At 45.4% G+C, this 17810-nt stretch overlaps 1 protein-coding gene across 1 annotated transcript; it reads right to left on the bottom strand.

Annotated features, from left to right (window-relative positions):
* Positions 1 to 3150: 3150 nt before the first annotated feature.
* RCC1L (RCC1 like) lies at positions 3151 to 17416 on the bottom strand. The gene is made up of 11 exons (XM_059487188.1): positions 17123 to 17416; positions 15863 to 15992; positions 14844 to 14972; positions 13948 to 14014; positions 12844 to 12895; positions 11226 to 11310; positions 10041 to 10222; positions 8575 to 8659; positions 7329 to 7502; positions 5867 to 5952; positions 3151 to 4445 (listed from the first exon to the last, which is right to left on the bottom strand). The coding sequence occupies exons 1-11, from the start codon at positions 17387 to 17389 to the stop codon at positions 4368 to 4370; spliced, it is 1335 nt and encodes a 444-aa protein (XP_059343171.1). The 5' UTR covers positions 17390 to 17416; the 3' UTR covers positions 3151 to 4367.
* Between the last annotated feature and the right edge of the window lie 394 nt (positions 17417 to 17810).

The raw sequence follows: 17810 nt of genomic DNA on the forward strand, positions 1-17810 counted from the left end.
ACAGTGAAATCAGACATCTCATTACCCTACTACAGCTTTAACCATTTATAGTGGATGTTTAAAGGGGAACAGCTCACTCACATAAACTGTAGTCAAAAAAAGCATATCCTTTTTAGTGTAGTGCTATCCATTGTTTACTCTGGTGACCAAGTGTTAAAACATCCATGTAAGAAATTATCTGAGGGATTGTTAATATGGAATGCAGCCTTAATGCAGAGCATTGCCTCAAGGGTTTAATCCAGTAAAACAAAAACCCAAATAAATCAACACAGACACTGCCACAATCTCAACACTGCCTGCAACTCCTCACAAAAGCAAATGGCATCTTAAGGTAAATGAGAGGACTGAGGACTGGTGTCCAGACCCCAAAGACACTGATGCCTTCTCCCATCAGTGTTTTTCTTACCTCACCTGCCCAGACTCACCCCTTTGAGCAGGAGGTGCTGTGGCACTGGAGGGAGATGGGAGGAGATTCCAGCCCCTTGCAAAAAACACTACAAAAATAGATCTTTATGGGTTATGATGAAGCACAGTGAAGCAATATTGTTCCAGGAGTATTTTGAATGCCAAAGGCTAATTACCAGTTCTCTGACTCATCTGTTTTTGAAGGATCCTGTAGAGAAGTCTGTTGTAGCACAGCAAGTGCCTAAGATGATCTTTGTCTAACAGGTTCATGTGTTTTATCCCTCAGTCTGCTGACAGATGAGACCAGCAGGGCAGCCCAGGGCCATGCTGGACTCAGCTCTCCAGCAGGAACTGCCAGGACCCCTTGGCATGGTGGGCTGTGGAGGCTGAGCTTGTGCAGGGGCACCTGTGCCTGAACCTCTCCCCATCCCTCCTGCAGCTCCTCAGGCACTGTGGCAACCCTGCTGGGCTGTTGGAGAATTTTGCTCAGAAATGGCTTATAGAGTTTTGTTCAGACGTGCCATAATCATATACAGCTGATGGAAAAGTAAAGGGCAGCTGTGAGGAGCAAATTCTCACAGCCTGTTTCTGTAAAACAACAAAGTTTCTCAGGCACATTTCTGTAAACAGCAGAAGTTCTCAGGCTGTTTTTTCATAACAGGTAAACATTCTGTCCTTGGCTGGTATGGGAAAGCAAAAGTTGACAAACATGGAGGCCTTGAGAACTTTCATAACAGGGTGAGAAAATAAATGTTGGTTTCAATAACAAACCACAGGTATTGAAAACAAAAGTAGGGGTTAATGTTTAATCTGTAACCTATGATGAGCTCGGGTTTTGCAATATGTATGAACTTAATTAACACTGTTATAAAATGTGCTTGGTGGATCAATAAATCGGAGTTCGATGCTGATCAGAGGATGGGTCGTCTCCCTTCGCTTCCACCCTGGGCCCCTGCAGTGCTTGGAGCTGGTCCTGCACAGGGCTCTGCACCAGGGGAACATCCTGAGGCCCTTCTGGGCTATTTTAAGCCCAACACACCAGCACAGTGCTGATCTGAGGTAAATCACTTGTGCAATCAATGCCAAATCAAGTAGGTTATTCTAGTTCTAATTTGAGCTGCTCCCCATGTGCATCCTTGGCCCAGACACTCCCTCACTGCAGGTATATTTAGGGATGCTGGTATATTTTGGGCTGTCTACTTTGCTATACTTTGAAGGACAAAATGATGCAAAGTTGCTTTGCAGTTCCCAATGGCAGTGACCTGAAGCTACCCCAGCAGAGCTGGGCTCCTGTGTGGGAGCAGGAGGAGCAAAAAGCCACAGAGGTTGGATCTGTCTTCAATAACAAGGGGGTGTGGCAGGGAAAGTGTTTTCATTTTCTGAGCTAAGACTGAGCCATCAGCAGCTCTCAAAGAAGTGTATTTTACAAAGGGGAAAAACTGCTGCACAGCAGCAGCCAAAAGAAAGGAGGAAGTCTGTGACAGAAACCATGTAGATACAAAAGTCAGCAGAGGAGATGAAGGAAGGAGAAAAGTCAGGAGCAGGGCTGAGCCTGGGAAGAAGGGAGATGTGTGGGAAATGTACTGTGAGAATTTTATTTAGACACACTAATTCCTCTTTACCCTGCTCTACTTCATTGGCAATAAAACAATTTCCCCACCATGAGTCTGCTGTGCCCATGATGGTATCAGGTCCCTTGTCCTTGCTCTAACCCATTTTTTCCTGCAGATTCTCTCTCCCTGTCCTGCTGATGGGGGAGGGATGGCACAGCAGGTTGGGCACCTGGCTAAGGTCAAAATGCTCCCCCCACACTGTAACCAAACATGGGTAAGTGCTGGTGCTTGCCAGACTGCCCTCACTGCCACCAACCTTGTTCCCACCAGCAACATGGCTGAGAATGCCACAACCACCACAATGAAGGCACAACCCCCCCCTGCACTAAGCCATACAACACTCCTATGTAGGGCTGAAGACCTCACTGGCATCTCATTAACACAAAGAATTTGCAATTTATTGTACAGCAAGAATGCAGCACCAGGACTGAACCCAGCTCTTCAGAAGGCCCAGCCCCAAAGTGCACTGGGAAACAGCTGGAAATGAGAGCAGCTGAGAGCCCAGCACTAACCAGCCCACCTCAACAGCAACATCCACGAAGGGAATTGTTTTTAACCCCTTTCTGACCAGTTTTTGTACATGTTTTCCATGGTTTGATAAGCCTCCTCAAGCTGAAAGGGCAAGCCCACTCCCATGAGGCCAACAAGACATGCCTGGGCACTGCAAGTTGTCCAAGCTGCATGCAGAATCAGGTGTAAATTAAGGCCAGCCAAATGAGAGTCCAGAGTAATGAAGGTCTGCCAGTTTCACAGCAGCTTTCTGTTCTGCCTCACCCACCCAGCAACATCTGTTACACAGGAACATCAACAATTCAAGAGATGTGGCTCTGTTTCCATGTACTTTGGTTCACCTTTCCGATAATTTATGCAAACCCTTCAAAACTTATTTAATCAAGGTAAAGGTTACAGACCAAGTTTTGGTACAGAATTCCATCTAATGAAGCCAATATATGTGGAGTCCCATGGGTGCAATGCCTGACTACATCACTGTAAATCCTGCAGGTATGGAGCTGGCTCAGCTGACAGAAATGGCTTCCTGTCACACAACTGTGAACCAAAATGCTGCAGTTCAAATGCAGACCCAATCAATGCACGAGCACATCATGCTCAAGAACATTCCTATTACTACTGATAAAGATTTTATAATCACTTTATTGAAAATCTACTAGCTTGGATTCCACCAAAATAGTTTGCACACCAGAAATATCTCACACAGAGAGAAAAGACACAACTCTGCCTGATGTTTGGAGTGTTTCACAGGAGAGAGTTTCCCACACATGGGTGTGAGATGGGTAAGTGCCTGCTACAGTAACACACAGCTGTTGCATCCCATCTCTATCACCTCACTGCTACAAAGGCACCAAGGAATGAAGCTCTGTTTCTTACCCATCAAGATTCCTTCCCCTGCTAGGCCATCCTGAAATCCCCTGCTAATTGCAACTGAGAGCCAGAGCTCTGAAAACAGAAAGGGCGTAGGGAATCCAAAATAAATCAAAGGCAGTGATGTGTGATCAGCACAAGGAGAAAAAGGAACCTGAGGGGCAGTGAGCACTGCTCACATCCATCTTGAGCACTGGTTTTGCAGGGCTTTGTCTCCAGCCTCCCTCAATAAGCTGGACTGGCTGCTGTCACCATCCATCTGTCCTCCTGCAGCACAGAGAGCCTGCTGTCCTATTTGACAGTACTTACCCCTGCAAACAGGTTCTCACTCTTTGAGGGTGTTCCTCTGGTGTTCAGTCTTTAGCACTAACACAGAAAGCCTTCCACAGCCCAGAGACAAATCACTGCCTCAGGCAAGGACTGTGCATCCCATTTCTGCACAGGACACCAGCCTGGGCACAGGGCAGCTCAGGGTGGCCACCCAGGACAGCTTCAAGACCTAGCATGATCACTCTTCCACATAACAGTCATTAAAAACCACCCAACCTTTGCCTTGAGAAATAGTTTGGCTCTGCCCAACGCTGACACTCCAGAGCTGGTGACATGAAATGTCCATGTTCAATGTCCTGTGCTGCAGATTTCATCCCATGCCAGTCTTCCTTGAGGGAGATGCTCTTCATCTTCAGGCACAGAGGGGCTCACCAGCTTGGGCTGGGCCTCAGATCCTCTGGGAGCTCATCAGGAAGGAGCCAGAGCACTCCTTGCATTCCCACACTCCTCAGGGAATGTGCTTCCTTCCTGCAGCCAGGCCAGGGCATTCCAGAGATGCAGGGATGAGAACACACCCAGACACTGCTATGGCTGTCTCTGCTCAGTCACTTGGTTTCATAAAATGAGTTTTCCTTTGCAAGAAGCTTGTCATCAAGTCCCTGCATGGCCCTGGAGCAGTGCTGAGACCCAGCAGCAGCCCTAGGTGAAAGACCTGACCATGCTCACCATGTGATCAACTCCACAGGCCACATCCACCACCTCACCAGGGACAGTCACCTGGGTGAAACACAGCACAGTGGGTTATTTATCACACCTGGCATTTCCTGTTTCTCATCTTCCTCCCACTCAACATGCCAGCTAGTTTCACTGGGATTTGTACCAACTTGAAAGCACAGAAAGAGCAAGATTCAGCACCAGGCAGCCTTGTGCATGAGCTGTGAAATACTCCTCTCTTTGCTTCACAGAAGCACACAAAGCTTTGGAAGGAGAAAGAGGAGCAGGCTCACTAGCAGAGAGAGGAGATTGGAGCCTCAGCCCATCTGTTCAGCAGCTGAAGCAGCAGGACTGAACAGAGCATAATCTAGACATGAGGAAGAGGATCTGCCCAAGCACCACAGGGATTTGCCTCTTCTTTCATCAGCAAGAGCTGAAACAAGGCAAAGGCTCAACTCAGCCTAAGGCAGTTTGTACTTTGATGCTGAGACCAGCTCCTCACTCCTGAAGCTTATTCACTTAAAACTGACTTCAAACTTGAGGAAAGCAGAGTCTAAAAAAGCAAGTTTTTCCTCAGAGGCAAGAGACAGGACAGCAGCCAGCTCTAGGGCAGGAGGTGACAGACAAGGATCCTGGCAAAGTACCACAGTACTGTCAGACAGGAAGAGCATAACCCCCAATGTCCACATCTGGGGAAATGAATTCAGAAATTCCACCCAGCCACAGCAGTGTGATTCTAGGCAAATGTTCCAGAGTTGGTCTGGTTTTGTTCATTTTTAAACAAAGAAGAAAGCATACTACAGAAGCACATTTACTGCAAGTTCAGACACACAGACAGGGACTCCAGGGTGGTCCAACTGATTGCCTCCCTCATCTCCTACATGGCCTTCATGGAGACCAGGAGCAGCTGTTAGGCTGAACTCCAGAAGCAAAGACTCTTCTACATCCACTGAGTCTGGCTCTCAGAGCCAGCTGGGAGGAAGCAGTGGAACTGGAAGCACTGTGAGACAGCTCTGAACACAGCTGAGAAGGAAGCCCACCACTATGTGGACCTGTAGCCACTACAGACCAAAATGTTCACCTAATTTAGGTGAGCAATGATTTGGACAGATGGCCAATACTGATGTTTCCTTTGCAGCACATACAAACAGAAGAGCAGGTTGGAAAGGGAAGAGGCAGTAAAGGTAGCAAGCAGATGATGGTGGACAGGAAGGAGATAAAAACTGTTCAGATGTGGTGGCACAGCACCAGATGCTGTTTTAGGATTCAAAATCATTACTGGCACAGCAGACTAAAACATTTACTGAATATCTCCATTCCCAGGCTCCACAAGGACCTCTGGAAAACAAAGCACTCCTATGGTCATCTTAGCCTTCCACTCCTTTGAGAATTACTCAAAACCACACAGGAAATGATGGTCCTTGCCCTCAGGATAACAAACTAGCCAAGGAATATACTCTTGGCCTTAATACCACCATCCTTACCCTCCATGGGAAATACTGGTCTTCCATTCTTCCAGTTCCCAGGCACCCTCTTAGATTCTTCCCCCACACAAAGAGTTCTCCTCTGTCTACACACAAGAAAAAAAATAGAAAAGAACAGTCATTAAAAAGGAAGAATTCTATTTGTGATGCTGGCAAATGTGGCTGCAGCATTTCTGGGAGTATACAGGGTTATACAGGCAGTATGACAGCTACCAGATTTACCTCAATGTACAATAAATGTACTTGTGTTTGGAGAAAATGATGCCTAATGAGCAGCTAAAGAAAAAAGTTCTTTTACTTGTGCACAAATCTTTGTTTCCCCCTCTTACACCACCTGCTTTGGAATTTTATTTGAAGGAAGAGTGCAGCAGCAGAAATTCCAGGGAATCTTCTGTGAAGTGAATAATTTGTGCTGAAAGTTAGACAGCTGCAGTTGATCTATATCAGCTACCACCAGAGCAAATCCAGTAAGCAAGGCAGTGAGATCTGTCCCAAACCATCACCTGGATATTACTTATGTGACTGTCTGAAATAAGTGACCTTCTAATGACAGCAAGGGAAAGGCAAAAATTGGTGTTCAACAGAGTTGAAGAGTTTTGAGCTCCTCAGGAAAACACACAGATCTCAGAAGTGTTTGGATCAGCTCCACAGCAGAAACAACCAAAACACAATCTATAACATAACTTTTATGTATGATTAACAATTTAACCAGAACACTGTTCTAACTCATTCTGAACACCAAGAGGAGCCACTTACAAGCACCCTGCACCAACCTGACAGTGTCACACATTCTGCTTGTCCCCAAGGACTCAGCCCTGGCATTTTTCCTGCTGCCTGCTGGATCTCTGAAACTGCTGCCTGATGTTAAATGACTTTCAAATTTCAAACCCTTCAAAGGCTGAGAACCCACACAGGGTGCACAGAGCACAGGATCATAACTTCTGCATATTAAATGCTTGGGTCTGCCCACCTCAGGCTGCTAACTCAGTTGGCCAGAAATGCCAAGAAACTCTGATATTTACCTTCATTTACACTCAGTTTTAGTTTGTTCATTCATCACATTAATTTTCTAAACTGGTAAGCGCAGCAGACTGACTCATTCTATACAGGAAAATGAAAAAATCTGCTGGATTTTGTGAATGAGAAAGTGTTATTTGTCTTAATACAAAAACCTTTTCTCAATTAAAGCATAAGTTAGCACAAAACATATGCCAGGAACCATGTTGACACCTGTCTGGCTCCCTGCTGCTGCATTCCAGTGTGCCTTCAGTTTCAAGAAATATGGGTGCATTTTTTGGGCTGTGTGGTTTTGTGGGTTTTTTTTTGTTTGGATTTGTTCTGGTTTTGGGTTTTGGTTTGGTGGTGGTTTTTTTGGGGTTTTTTGGGTTTTTTTTTTTTTTTTTCTCTTCTGCCAGTAACACAGCAACATGACCTCTCCATGGGAGCAGGATGAGAAACTTACTTGTAAGGGCTGCAAACTGGCTGAGCCCACAGCGAACATGAGCAACACGGGTGTCTGGACTGAAGTCTGAGCGGCCAAAAAGGCTGGGTGGGATCATCTCTGGCTCTGCTGTCTCTATTAGGTTTGGTCCTTTCCCAAGAATTCCATATCCCCAGACAAAAACATTTCCTTCTTCTGCATTACAATAAGAACAAATTCTGTTAGAAAGTCTGTGCTTGTGAAATTCATGCCACAACCAAATGATAATCAGAACCAAGGGGATATCTTCCTTTCTTCCAACTCAGTCTAACACTTTTTGATTATTTAAAATCTGCAAAAAATATGCCCATCCAAATGCCTCAATCTTTTTCTAAGCTATGCAAGCAAATCAAGCCCCCCAGGCAGAACTTTCATGGGGAAATAATGCCAGCACAAAAGTGAGCTGGATAAAATCCTACTGACTGATGGGACAGAGGTTGAGAGTTTATTATCATGGCTTTCTTCTTTGATGATTTTTCAAGTGGCAGTGAAGCTGTGGGCACTGACAGACATGCCCAAACCAGCAACTGGATGTCACTCTGCCTGGCATTCTGCCTTAAGGTGGGTGCCTGGGAAAGGCAACAAGCATAAAAAATAGTAAATTTCTATGTCAGCTAGCTCTGGTCACTGCATATTAGAAGCTCTGGTCATCACAAAACCTCCATTATAAATATGAACATCTTCATGGAGATAATCCTCCAAGAAAGTAACACAATCCCCTCCCTCACTCCTTCATGCAGCAAGCCTCCAGCTGTGCTCCCCAGACACTGACAGCCCAAAGAACAGTCACTAAGGACCTGCTGCAGTTTCACTGTTCTCAGAACTCTCTTCTTTCCATCCCAGTTCATTATTTATAAACATGTCAGATTCATATGGAGTCTGAAGGGCTCTACCTTCTCTCAATGCTGCCTTACTTCCTCCCCATACCCATACTCATCATAGGCCACACTCAGTATGGCCAGCAAGAGACCAGAGGAGCAAACAGCTGCCATGCTCCTGCTCCAGCCTGCAGAGCACTCGCAACAGCACACACTGGAGCAATGCTCTGCACTAGTCAAAACAACTCAACAACTCCTCTACACATTCTTAAATCATGTTTCTCAGTCTCCCAGCTCTCCTCACAACTTACAGTATTTCCCGTTTCCAGAAAACAAGATACTTGTTTCATAATGTTACAATCCACCTACAGAGCAGCCTTGCACCAAGGGAATGATTCTAGAAGATTCACCTGTTAGCACAATGTTGCCAGTCCCTCCACAGGCAGCCTCCTTCACCTTCCCAATCTTGAATGGCAAATGCCTGGGAACATTCACCTGTACAAGATTGCAGAGGAGTTGTTAGAGTCAAGGCAAACCACAAACTAGACAAACATTTTAATTTGTTCTCTAGTTCTGGTTAGAGCTCACATACATTGGATCCTGAATTATAAAATTAGTGCAAGTCCCAAAACTAAAAAAAAAAATCTACACGAAATTCATTAAGGTGAGGACAAGGTGGAAAAAGTTAACTACTAGAAAGCATCCATGCATGGCAACACAGCTGAGAATGACTAATAACTGCTGCTTATCCCTGACCTTTAAAGTCAGACACAATGGGCAGGTCAATAGTTGAGCATGTCTTCAAGTCTTCACACTGGATTAGATCACTAAAATTCAGTCTGCAGTGGCATTTTTTAACATATTAGGGAAAATTACTTAAAGAAAATCACACTTATTTGGTACAGTCCAACACAACATACATACACAGCTTGACATGTAAAGAGCAATCTTCAATTTTATAGCTCTGCCATTCTACACTTTGGACTGTATTTATATTTTAGCTCAGACTCTCATTTTTGGCAAATGTGCCATTCTTCCATTTCAGATGCCACAGCCCTCCATCACACACCCAGCCAGGAAAATGCTACACTGCATAACCTGATTGCTGTCCTCAGGCCTTATGGGTCACAGCATTTAGCCCTAAAGTCACACCAGGAGAGGCACAGGAAAAAAAGTTCTCTAAAATTTTGCTAAAGCTATTCTAATATAATTGTCTGCTCTTGGTCTTCTGCCAAGAGTAACTTGATTATTGATTCATTTCTTGACTCCATTTCCTGAAGTAGCTGTAACATGAGACCAACAGCCTAACTACCCCAGCAGTACAATGCCCAGTGTGAAGACAGCACTCTGCCAATGCCCCATGTAAGTTTGCTCAAAAAAACCCTTTTATCTGTGAGACACTGGAATTTGTTAATTTGTTTAGGACTCAGTTATAAACCCACTAAGGATGTCCATGAAAAATTCTCCAGCTACAAGGTTGACTGGAAGGGACTTCCAAGGGCCATATGGATCACCACTAGTATCACTTGAAATCCTAGATTAGCCAGCCAAAAAACTAATTCCTGTACTGAAATTCGCAAAAGCACTTGAGCTGGGTCTCAATTCAGTGCAAAGTCCATGGGATGGAGAAAGAAGAACATGGAGCTCTTAGGCTAACAAACTGGGGTGAGGTGACAAACTTTTGCCTACCCAACATACTGCCCCCTAAAGCTACACAAACATGTCAGGTTGGTTTTGTAAGCTTATGTAAAAACAGTCTAATGGTGTTTGTATCTGCTGTCAAAAGACCCCAGATCAGGGAGAAACATGTAATTTTTAACTCTGTGCCCAGCAGCTCAACTGAAACACATAAAAACACACTCTCAGGTCAACTGACCTGTGTGGTTTCTGTCACAGAAGCCAACTGCAAGTATTCTGAGTTTCCCCAGCCAAAGACGTCTCCTTCATCTGAAACAGCCAGACAACAGTCCCCATAGGAGGAGACCTGGATAATGTTTACTCCAGCAATGTCACCCTGCAGCTTAGTAGGAACACTGGTGATGTTATAGTGTCCAAGACCTGAAAGCAAAAAAAGTAGAGATTATGAAAAATTTTCTTCCAGACACACTTTTAATGCCTGCATAGGACTATTTCTGTCATGCTATAACAAAATTACCCTTCCTCTGAAATAAATCTTTCTGTCCATACTGCTTACTGTCCAGCAGCTGCAACAGACAAGCAGCCACAAACACCACCTCCCCTGGCCAAAGCCACTTCTCTGGAGTACACAACAACTTCATACAATCACACCCTGGAGAGTTCCAGATCTCTTGTCTGCATGGATCAAAGTGTTTGAAGAGCAATAACCAAGCCAGGCAGGTATCCCAAAGGGATGAAGTTTCACATCCTGTCTTCTGCAAGGAGAGCCATGAGTGACAGCACACTGCAATCAGACAACAGCAGGGGAAATGGCAGAAGAGGTTGGGAAGCAAAGACTTCACAGGACAAAATGCTGCATGGAAAAGAGATCAGAATGTAGATGACATCCAGGTTGCATTATACTGGCACAAAAGAATCATGGGAAGAAAGTTTTGGGAGCAGCAAAACAAATAAACAGTAGGAATGACTGTGAGGAGGAAGTTCTCTGCAGCAAAAGCCACCACAAGAAGGGCCTGCCCAAGGATCCCATGCTAAAACATGCAACAGCTACCAAGGTTTGTCAGTTCAAAAGAGCAGAACAGACCCCACAACAAGAATCAGGAAAGCAAAGCCACCCCAAAACTGAAGAGCAAAGCTGCCCATGTCACATCCACATCCCCTCAGAAGCTTTAAACACTGATACACTCTCCTCTGACTGCATGCTTGGATTGCCAGGGCGGCATCCTAAAGCTCCTCAAAAATGAACTGGATTGTCTCAGTTTGGTTGCACAAGAGTACTGAAAAGATCTACACACAACTGGAAACATCAGCAGCCCCTTTCTGTCCACACATACATGACAAATACACATCACAACTTCTCAATTAGGACAGCTTGCTATAATTGCATTAACTGCCTGAAAAGCAAGCTGAGCTGAGTTCCTACCTGTTTGTCCATCAGCTCCCCATCCACATGCATAGACTGAACCTTTCTTGGTTCTAAACAGACTGTGGTCCTGCCCACACACAACCTGCACACAAACAAGAAGTCAGTCAGGAAAGGTTCCATGTTCAGACTGGATTTAGTGAAGCATTACTGACAGACAAATTGAGCAATGAACTTCTGTGATGTCCATCAACTCAGATTTTGACCTTTTCCTCCTGCTCACATGGCTATAGAGAAAGGGAAGGCCAAGAACCACAAGATACAACACAGAAAGCAGCAGAATTTTCTTTATGGGAAGTGATGCTGCAGTTGACTTGTTTTAAGATCCAAAACAAGGAAAGAAAGCTCAATTCAGCAGTACAACACAATAAAAGCAGCAGAGTAAATAAGAGCTCTCCCTTCACAGGATGCCAACCACATCACTCTTGATGCCAGCTACAAACTGCTAGGGATTCTTTGCCATGTAAGCACTCAAGGCACACAGCTGTTCTCAAATCTGTATTTGTGCTGAACTAGCCATCATGTCTGCCACAGGCTTGGCATGAATTAAAGCCAAGGAAAAACCCATTCAAAAGCAGAAATTAAAAATTAAACAAAGATTAAAGGGATTTAATCAACAAGTTAAGAGAGTGACTACCAATATTAGCCACATAACTGCTGTTATCAAAGTACAAACAGGTATCAAGTATCCAACCCCCCCTAAAAAAATTAAAACCATGAAAAGTCCAAACAGAAGTTTTACAAGCCTAATTCAAAACAGTTTTAGGATGAACCACAGAACAGTCTATCAGGTGGGTGTAAATGAATGACTCTCCCTTGGAACAGGAGCATTATGTGTCCCTGTATGGCTGCAGTGGCACAGACATACCAACAAACTTCTCCTGTGCATGGAATACTGCAGCCATGGAGCTGTTTCTGCTGCCCTGCAGTGCCTTGCTCTCCTAGGAACCTGACCTAGTGCTGGCTAGTCTAAGTGAATGGTTTCACAGCTCATTTCTGAAAAGGCAAAGACAAAATTTAAACTCCTAAGCAATATAAAAGTGACAAAAGGGAACAAGAAATCACAACAGAGGAGAGTAGTGGAGAGCCTAGAAGTAGACACAGTACTCTGAGTGTGGCTGAGTAGAAAAGAAGAATTATCTTGACCTGCAGGTAACAGTCCTAATGCAGCCCAGGGCATCCTTAGCCTTCTCTACAGCAAGGCACAGTGCTGGGTCATGGTGAGCCTGGTGAACCCTGGGGCCTTTTCCACAGAGCTGCCTCCAGACAGTCACCCCTAGCCCATGGGGGTGTCTGAAATTGCTCTTCACCAGCAACAGCACCTGGCCATTTCCACTGCTGAACTTGATGAGGTTCATGCAGGCCTATTTCTCCAGCCTCTGGATGGCAGCACCACCCTCTGGTTTACCAGCCAGTCCTCAGAGTTTTGTCATCTGCTATCTGCTGAGGGAACAGTCTGTGATCCAGATCATTAGTGAAAATATAAACAGGACTGGACCCCAGATCCCTGGGGTACCCCACTTGTTACTGGTTTCAACTGGGCTTTGAGCCAATGGCTGCCACTTCTGAGCCTGGGTCAGCTGCTCCCAATCCATTTTCAGGACTGAGCTCCTCTCACCTGGACAACTCTGCTGTCAAACTCCTTCAGCTGATGAATGAGATGGCTTCCACTGGGCACCAAACAACCACCAAGAAGAGAAAAGGCAACACAGAGGATTTCAGAAGACTGTAAAAAAACACAAAAGTAAACCTGCCTCTACTGAAAGCCATTTTATTACCAGTAGAGAAATTTGTTTGCATGTAGTTTCACTGCACAATACTTGCACAAAGAAGGAACATAACTCTATACATAACTCTTAACTCTAAGAAGTTAAGAACTGTCATTTTTTTAAATAAAAGCTCATGTGGCTGGGGGTAGGGGCAACCCTCAAAGACAGTCCCTAGTCTAGAATGAGCAGACACACTACATAATACTGCAGTACCCAAATAAACACTACACCTAGCTAGAGATAATCCAGACAGCCCAGAGCACAGTGTAGTGCTAACATCTCTGTCATTTTTTCACAATACAGGAATTATCAACAATTCAATGACTGATTTCCAGTATCAAGACTAACAAAAGCTACCTAATTACAGCTATTTTCTCAAACTTTACAGACCAAGTGTTGTGGATCACAGACAGAGCAATTTTTGGTCCTACTAAGGAATCAGAAACTCAACATATTCCCACTATTCCCTTACTCTATCACAGAGAGCACTTTGAGCCTATGCTTTGGTGAGACCCACAAAAAACCCAATGAAGGAAAAGCATTACTGACTCAGAGGCAGTTACAGCAGAGACTTAACAAGAGGATGCCTCTTTCATAATTATATGGTACTTCTAACATCCTCCAGAACAGCACATGTACTCTGAGCAGCTAAAGGAAAAAGCCCAACTAACACCAATTACCTCAAGCAATTTATGAAGGCTGGGTTCTCCCACTTATGCCCTGCAAGAACTGTCCCATGCTGACATTCTTTTGTCTCTTGTGAATGTTGTCAGCAGAGTGCCCAGCATGGATTCAAAGTCAGGCTGTCTGTATGATGCCTGTTCTCAGACTCCTTAATCTTAACTGGCATGCTTATACTACCAGACCTTTTCCACCTTCAGGCTTTTCTGCAGGGTTGTTTTCATGCAATTATGTTTCCAACAAAAGAAAGTTCAGGATCTTTGAATTCTCACCTGTAAATTTCATCTTCAACAACCTTCCGGCCACACTGTCCGTAAGAATTGTTTCCCATTGTGAAAACTGAAAAACAATTATGAAACACATCAGTTTTATTACTGCCCAATCCTCTGAAAGCCTCTTTTCAGTCCTCAAAATATTTTCAGGCAGTTCTAAGTCTGGAAGGTGGAGCACAGCAATGCAAATATTGCTATAGGGTTTTTTCAAAGTCCATTTGAATGAAAGTGACTGAACCAATTTTCACCAGCAGCACCCAGCAGTATTGCTGCAGGCACAGAGCAGTACCTGGAGCCTGCTGTCTGTCACAGTGGGGAGTTCCCAGTTCATCCTGCCACTGTCAAAGACACTCAGGAACAGATCAGCATTCCCACAGGAGTGGGAATCAATGAACCAACCAGCTCACTAAGAAGCTGCACTGGATCACTTGGTGCAGCACTGAAGCCACTGCACCAGAGAGTTCCCAGAAACGTGGAGAGAAAATTCACAAACAGGATCTTCTCTATAAAGGACTACTAATTAATTAATTGCTTTTATAAACATAGCACTCTGGGGCTCAAAGGGGAAGTAACACAGGAGCACTGGCACAGTCACCCAAATCTGCATTCAAAAACACATCAGAGTGAACAACACAAACAGGCTGCACTCAGCCAGGCCTGGGGCTAGAGAAACAAACCCTGTAGTAAAAACATTTACATTTTGAGCCAAGTGAAGCTCACAGCTCTCCCTCACAGAAGCAATCCCACAAAGGCCAACAGCTGCCTGCATCCCACTTACAGTGCAAACAGCCCACCTGGGATAGAGTTCTAAAGGAGAAAAACCAATTTTTTTTCAAGCTTTTAATAAAAGCTTGCCCAGGCACCCATAGACATCACCAACACAAGCAACATTGTACCTCCTTCACTATCTGTCAGCACCAGGGAATGGGCTCTCCCACATGACACTTGCAAGACTCGAGTTTGCTGTGGTTTCTCCAGGGGTAATGGAATTGGAGATGGTTCCAAGACATATTCATAGGCCTTAGCTTAAGGGAAAGAGAACAATTTTAAGTCAGCAGATTCCACAAAGTAAATTCAACATATATTTGCTGATCCTGTTGTACATTCACACACTCATTTTTGCTTTGTTATAAAAGCAGATACATTTTAGAAAGCCTAAACTAACACTAACCAAAGAGGCTGACAGGGATGTATCACAGAGGGAAGAGGTAAAAGCTATGGAGATAGCTGAAGTCAATTATCACTGCCTAAACAAAAGTCCACCATAACTAGAGAGTGAATGTTGTTAAGGCTTCAGGTGGCAGAATTGTGAAACTGAGGCTTTCACCCACATGTTCAACCACTTCAGAGCTTAATACCATGCACAAACACTCTGGGGATATTGCAAACAAGGTACAGGAGCAACAATCACAAAAATGTATCCGGAAAGGTGAACAAAAAATCTTTTAAAAAAGTAGATTACAGGCACTTTCAGAAATAAGGAATGCAACAAAGACTAGCTAGGCTAAGTCTATAGGGAATAAGACATCCAATGTTTATGAAAAATGACATGCTGCACTTTAAAAAGATTTAGCAACTTGAAGAACATGGACGGAATCAGTTACAGTCAACTGGGGAGGGGGGAAAGGACAGCAAACCATAAATCAATACTAGGGAAAAAGTTAAGAGCAGATAAAAAGCCTTGATACCAAAGTTACTGTAATAAGTGAAATCAAATCCTGGAGGGCCCAAAGCAATATTGCACACAGACAGCAGTGCTTTACTGATTCTCAATAAAAATAAAAAATAACAACACAGCCTGGGACTGCATCAAAGCCTCCTCATGTTTTTCACAGCTCCAAACACGTGGAGATTCCTGTGCAACAGGCAGACTGCAGTGTCACCCTGTTAGTCCTTAATACACTTAAATCCTTACTTTGATCTCTTCTGCTCCTCTGGAATCCAAGCTGGGAATCCTTGTTGAGCCCCATGCCCCACACTTTGGTGATGTCTCTGGTATTGGAAGCCAGCAGTGTGAATCCATAACCACAGGCAGCAGAGGAGATCTTTGAAGACAGACAAAACCCACAGCATCCCGTTAGAAACTGTGGCTTAGAAAAGCAAGTTTCACTCCAGGCTACTTGTTCATCAGCATTCAATCTTCATTTAGCCACATTCACATGCAGCCCAATTCATGGCATGTATGGTCCTGCAAAAATTATCAGTCTTCTGTGAGAAGCACAATGGTGAAAACTCAGGTCCAACCATTCTGCCTTAAAAGTTTTGGTTTTGTGTGCATACATCTTTATTTCTGCATTATCTTGGTCCCATTTAACACCACAGAAAGACTTGTTTGCTGACCTGCATCAGCAGATTTTAAAAAAAAATTAAAAATAATAGAAAAAAAGATACAGAGATATTAATAGAGTAACATGTTTTACTCCTTTTGACAAAAAAAAAAAAAAAAAAGCCCAGCATAAGAGGCACATGAGGAGCAACTGTGGTCACTTGGTGTTCAGTCTAAAGAAATGGAGCCTGAGGTCAGACCTCACTGGGGGCTGCAGAGAGGCAGCCCCGACCTCTGCTCTGGGACCAGGAACAGGACCCGAGGGCAGCCGTGCCAGGGGAAGTTTAGATTGGATTTCAAGAAAAAAGAAATCCAGAGGATGATCGGGCACTGAATAGGCTCCACAGGGAATGGCCCAAGGAAGTTCAAACAACTCTCACGTGCAGGGTGGGATTGCTGGGCTGTCCTGCGCACGGCCAGGAGTTGGACTGCATGATCCTTCTGAGTCCCTTCCAACTCAAAATATTCTATGAACGCTCTGACTTCTTCTGCACTCGAAAGCAGAGCACGAGTGAAACATGCAGGCAAAAGGATAACATGATTTTCAACACAAGCTTCCCGTTTGTCAGGTGGGAGCAGCCACTGAAGAGGCCTATTTAAGCTGGCAAATGCTCTTCACATCCTGGCTCTCTAATGCCTTTGACAAAATTACAAATATCTATTTTCTAAACTATATGCTACTGCAGTTGAAACAGTCATTATCCCAAGCAATACCACTATATCGACAAAAACCACTGAATCACGGCAAAGCCTTTAAACCCGATCCAGCTTCTCGGCTGTGCTAAGCCCTGAGCAGGCTCCGGAAGGCGGGGCAGACACGCTGGCCCCGCCGGACCGGGCCGGGCCCACCTTGTCCTCGGTCTCCAGGCGGAACGGTGTGGGCTGGATGCGTCGCGGCTTCTTCCAGCCCGCGTCCGGCTTCACGAAGCTGGGGATGCCCAGGGCGCCCGAGTAGCTGAAGCCCCACACGAACACGCGGTCCTTGCGCCTGGCCGCCTTCCCCGCGTACTGGAACACCGGGGCAGCCTCGTCAGCCTCCCGCAGCTGGCGGGTGCTCGGCGGCCCCGCCGGCACGCAGAAGCCCCTGCAGAGCAGGCGCCGCGCCAGCCCCGCCATCGCTGCCCTCAGGCCGCCGCCATCTTGGCCGCCCTCACACGCGGGCGCGCGCAGCCTCAGCTCCCTGCGCGCATGCGCGCGTCTCTTAAAGGGGCCACACCCCCCTCTGAGGGGAGCGTCCGCGCCCGCCTGGACCCTGAGCTATGCCTGAACTTAGAGCCAGGCCTGAGCCTACAGCCCGGCCCAAAGTCACGCCTAAACCTGCACCGCGACCTAAGCCTGAATCTAAACACAGCCCCAGAGCGCAGTGTACGCTTAGACCGCGGCGCGCGTCTCTTAAAGGGGCCGCACCGCCCTCTGAGGGGAGCGTCCGCACCCGCCCGGACCCTGAGCTACGTCTGAGCTTAGAGCCAGGCGTGAGCCTACAGCCCGGCCCAAAGTCACGCCTAAACCTACACCCCGATCTAAGCCTAAATCTAAT

The sequence above is a fragment of the Ammospiza nelsoni genome, chromosome 21 (genome assembly GCF_027579445.1).
Source record: "Ammospiza nelsoni isolate bAmmNel1 chromosome 21, bAmmNel1.pri, whole genome shotgun sequence".
Classification (NCBI taxonomy): Eukaryota; Metazoa; Chordata; class Aves; order Passeriformes; family Passerellidae; genus Ammospiza; species Ammospiza nelsoni.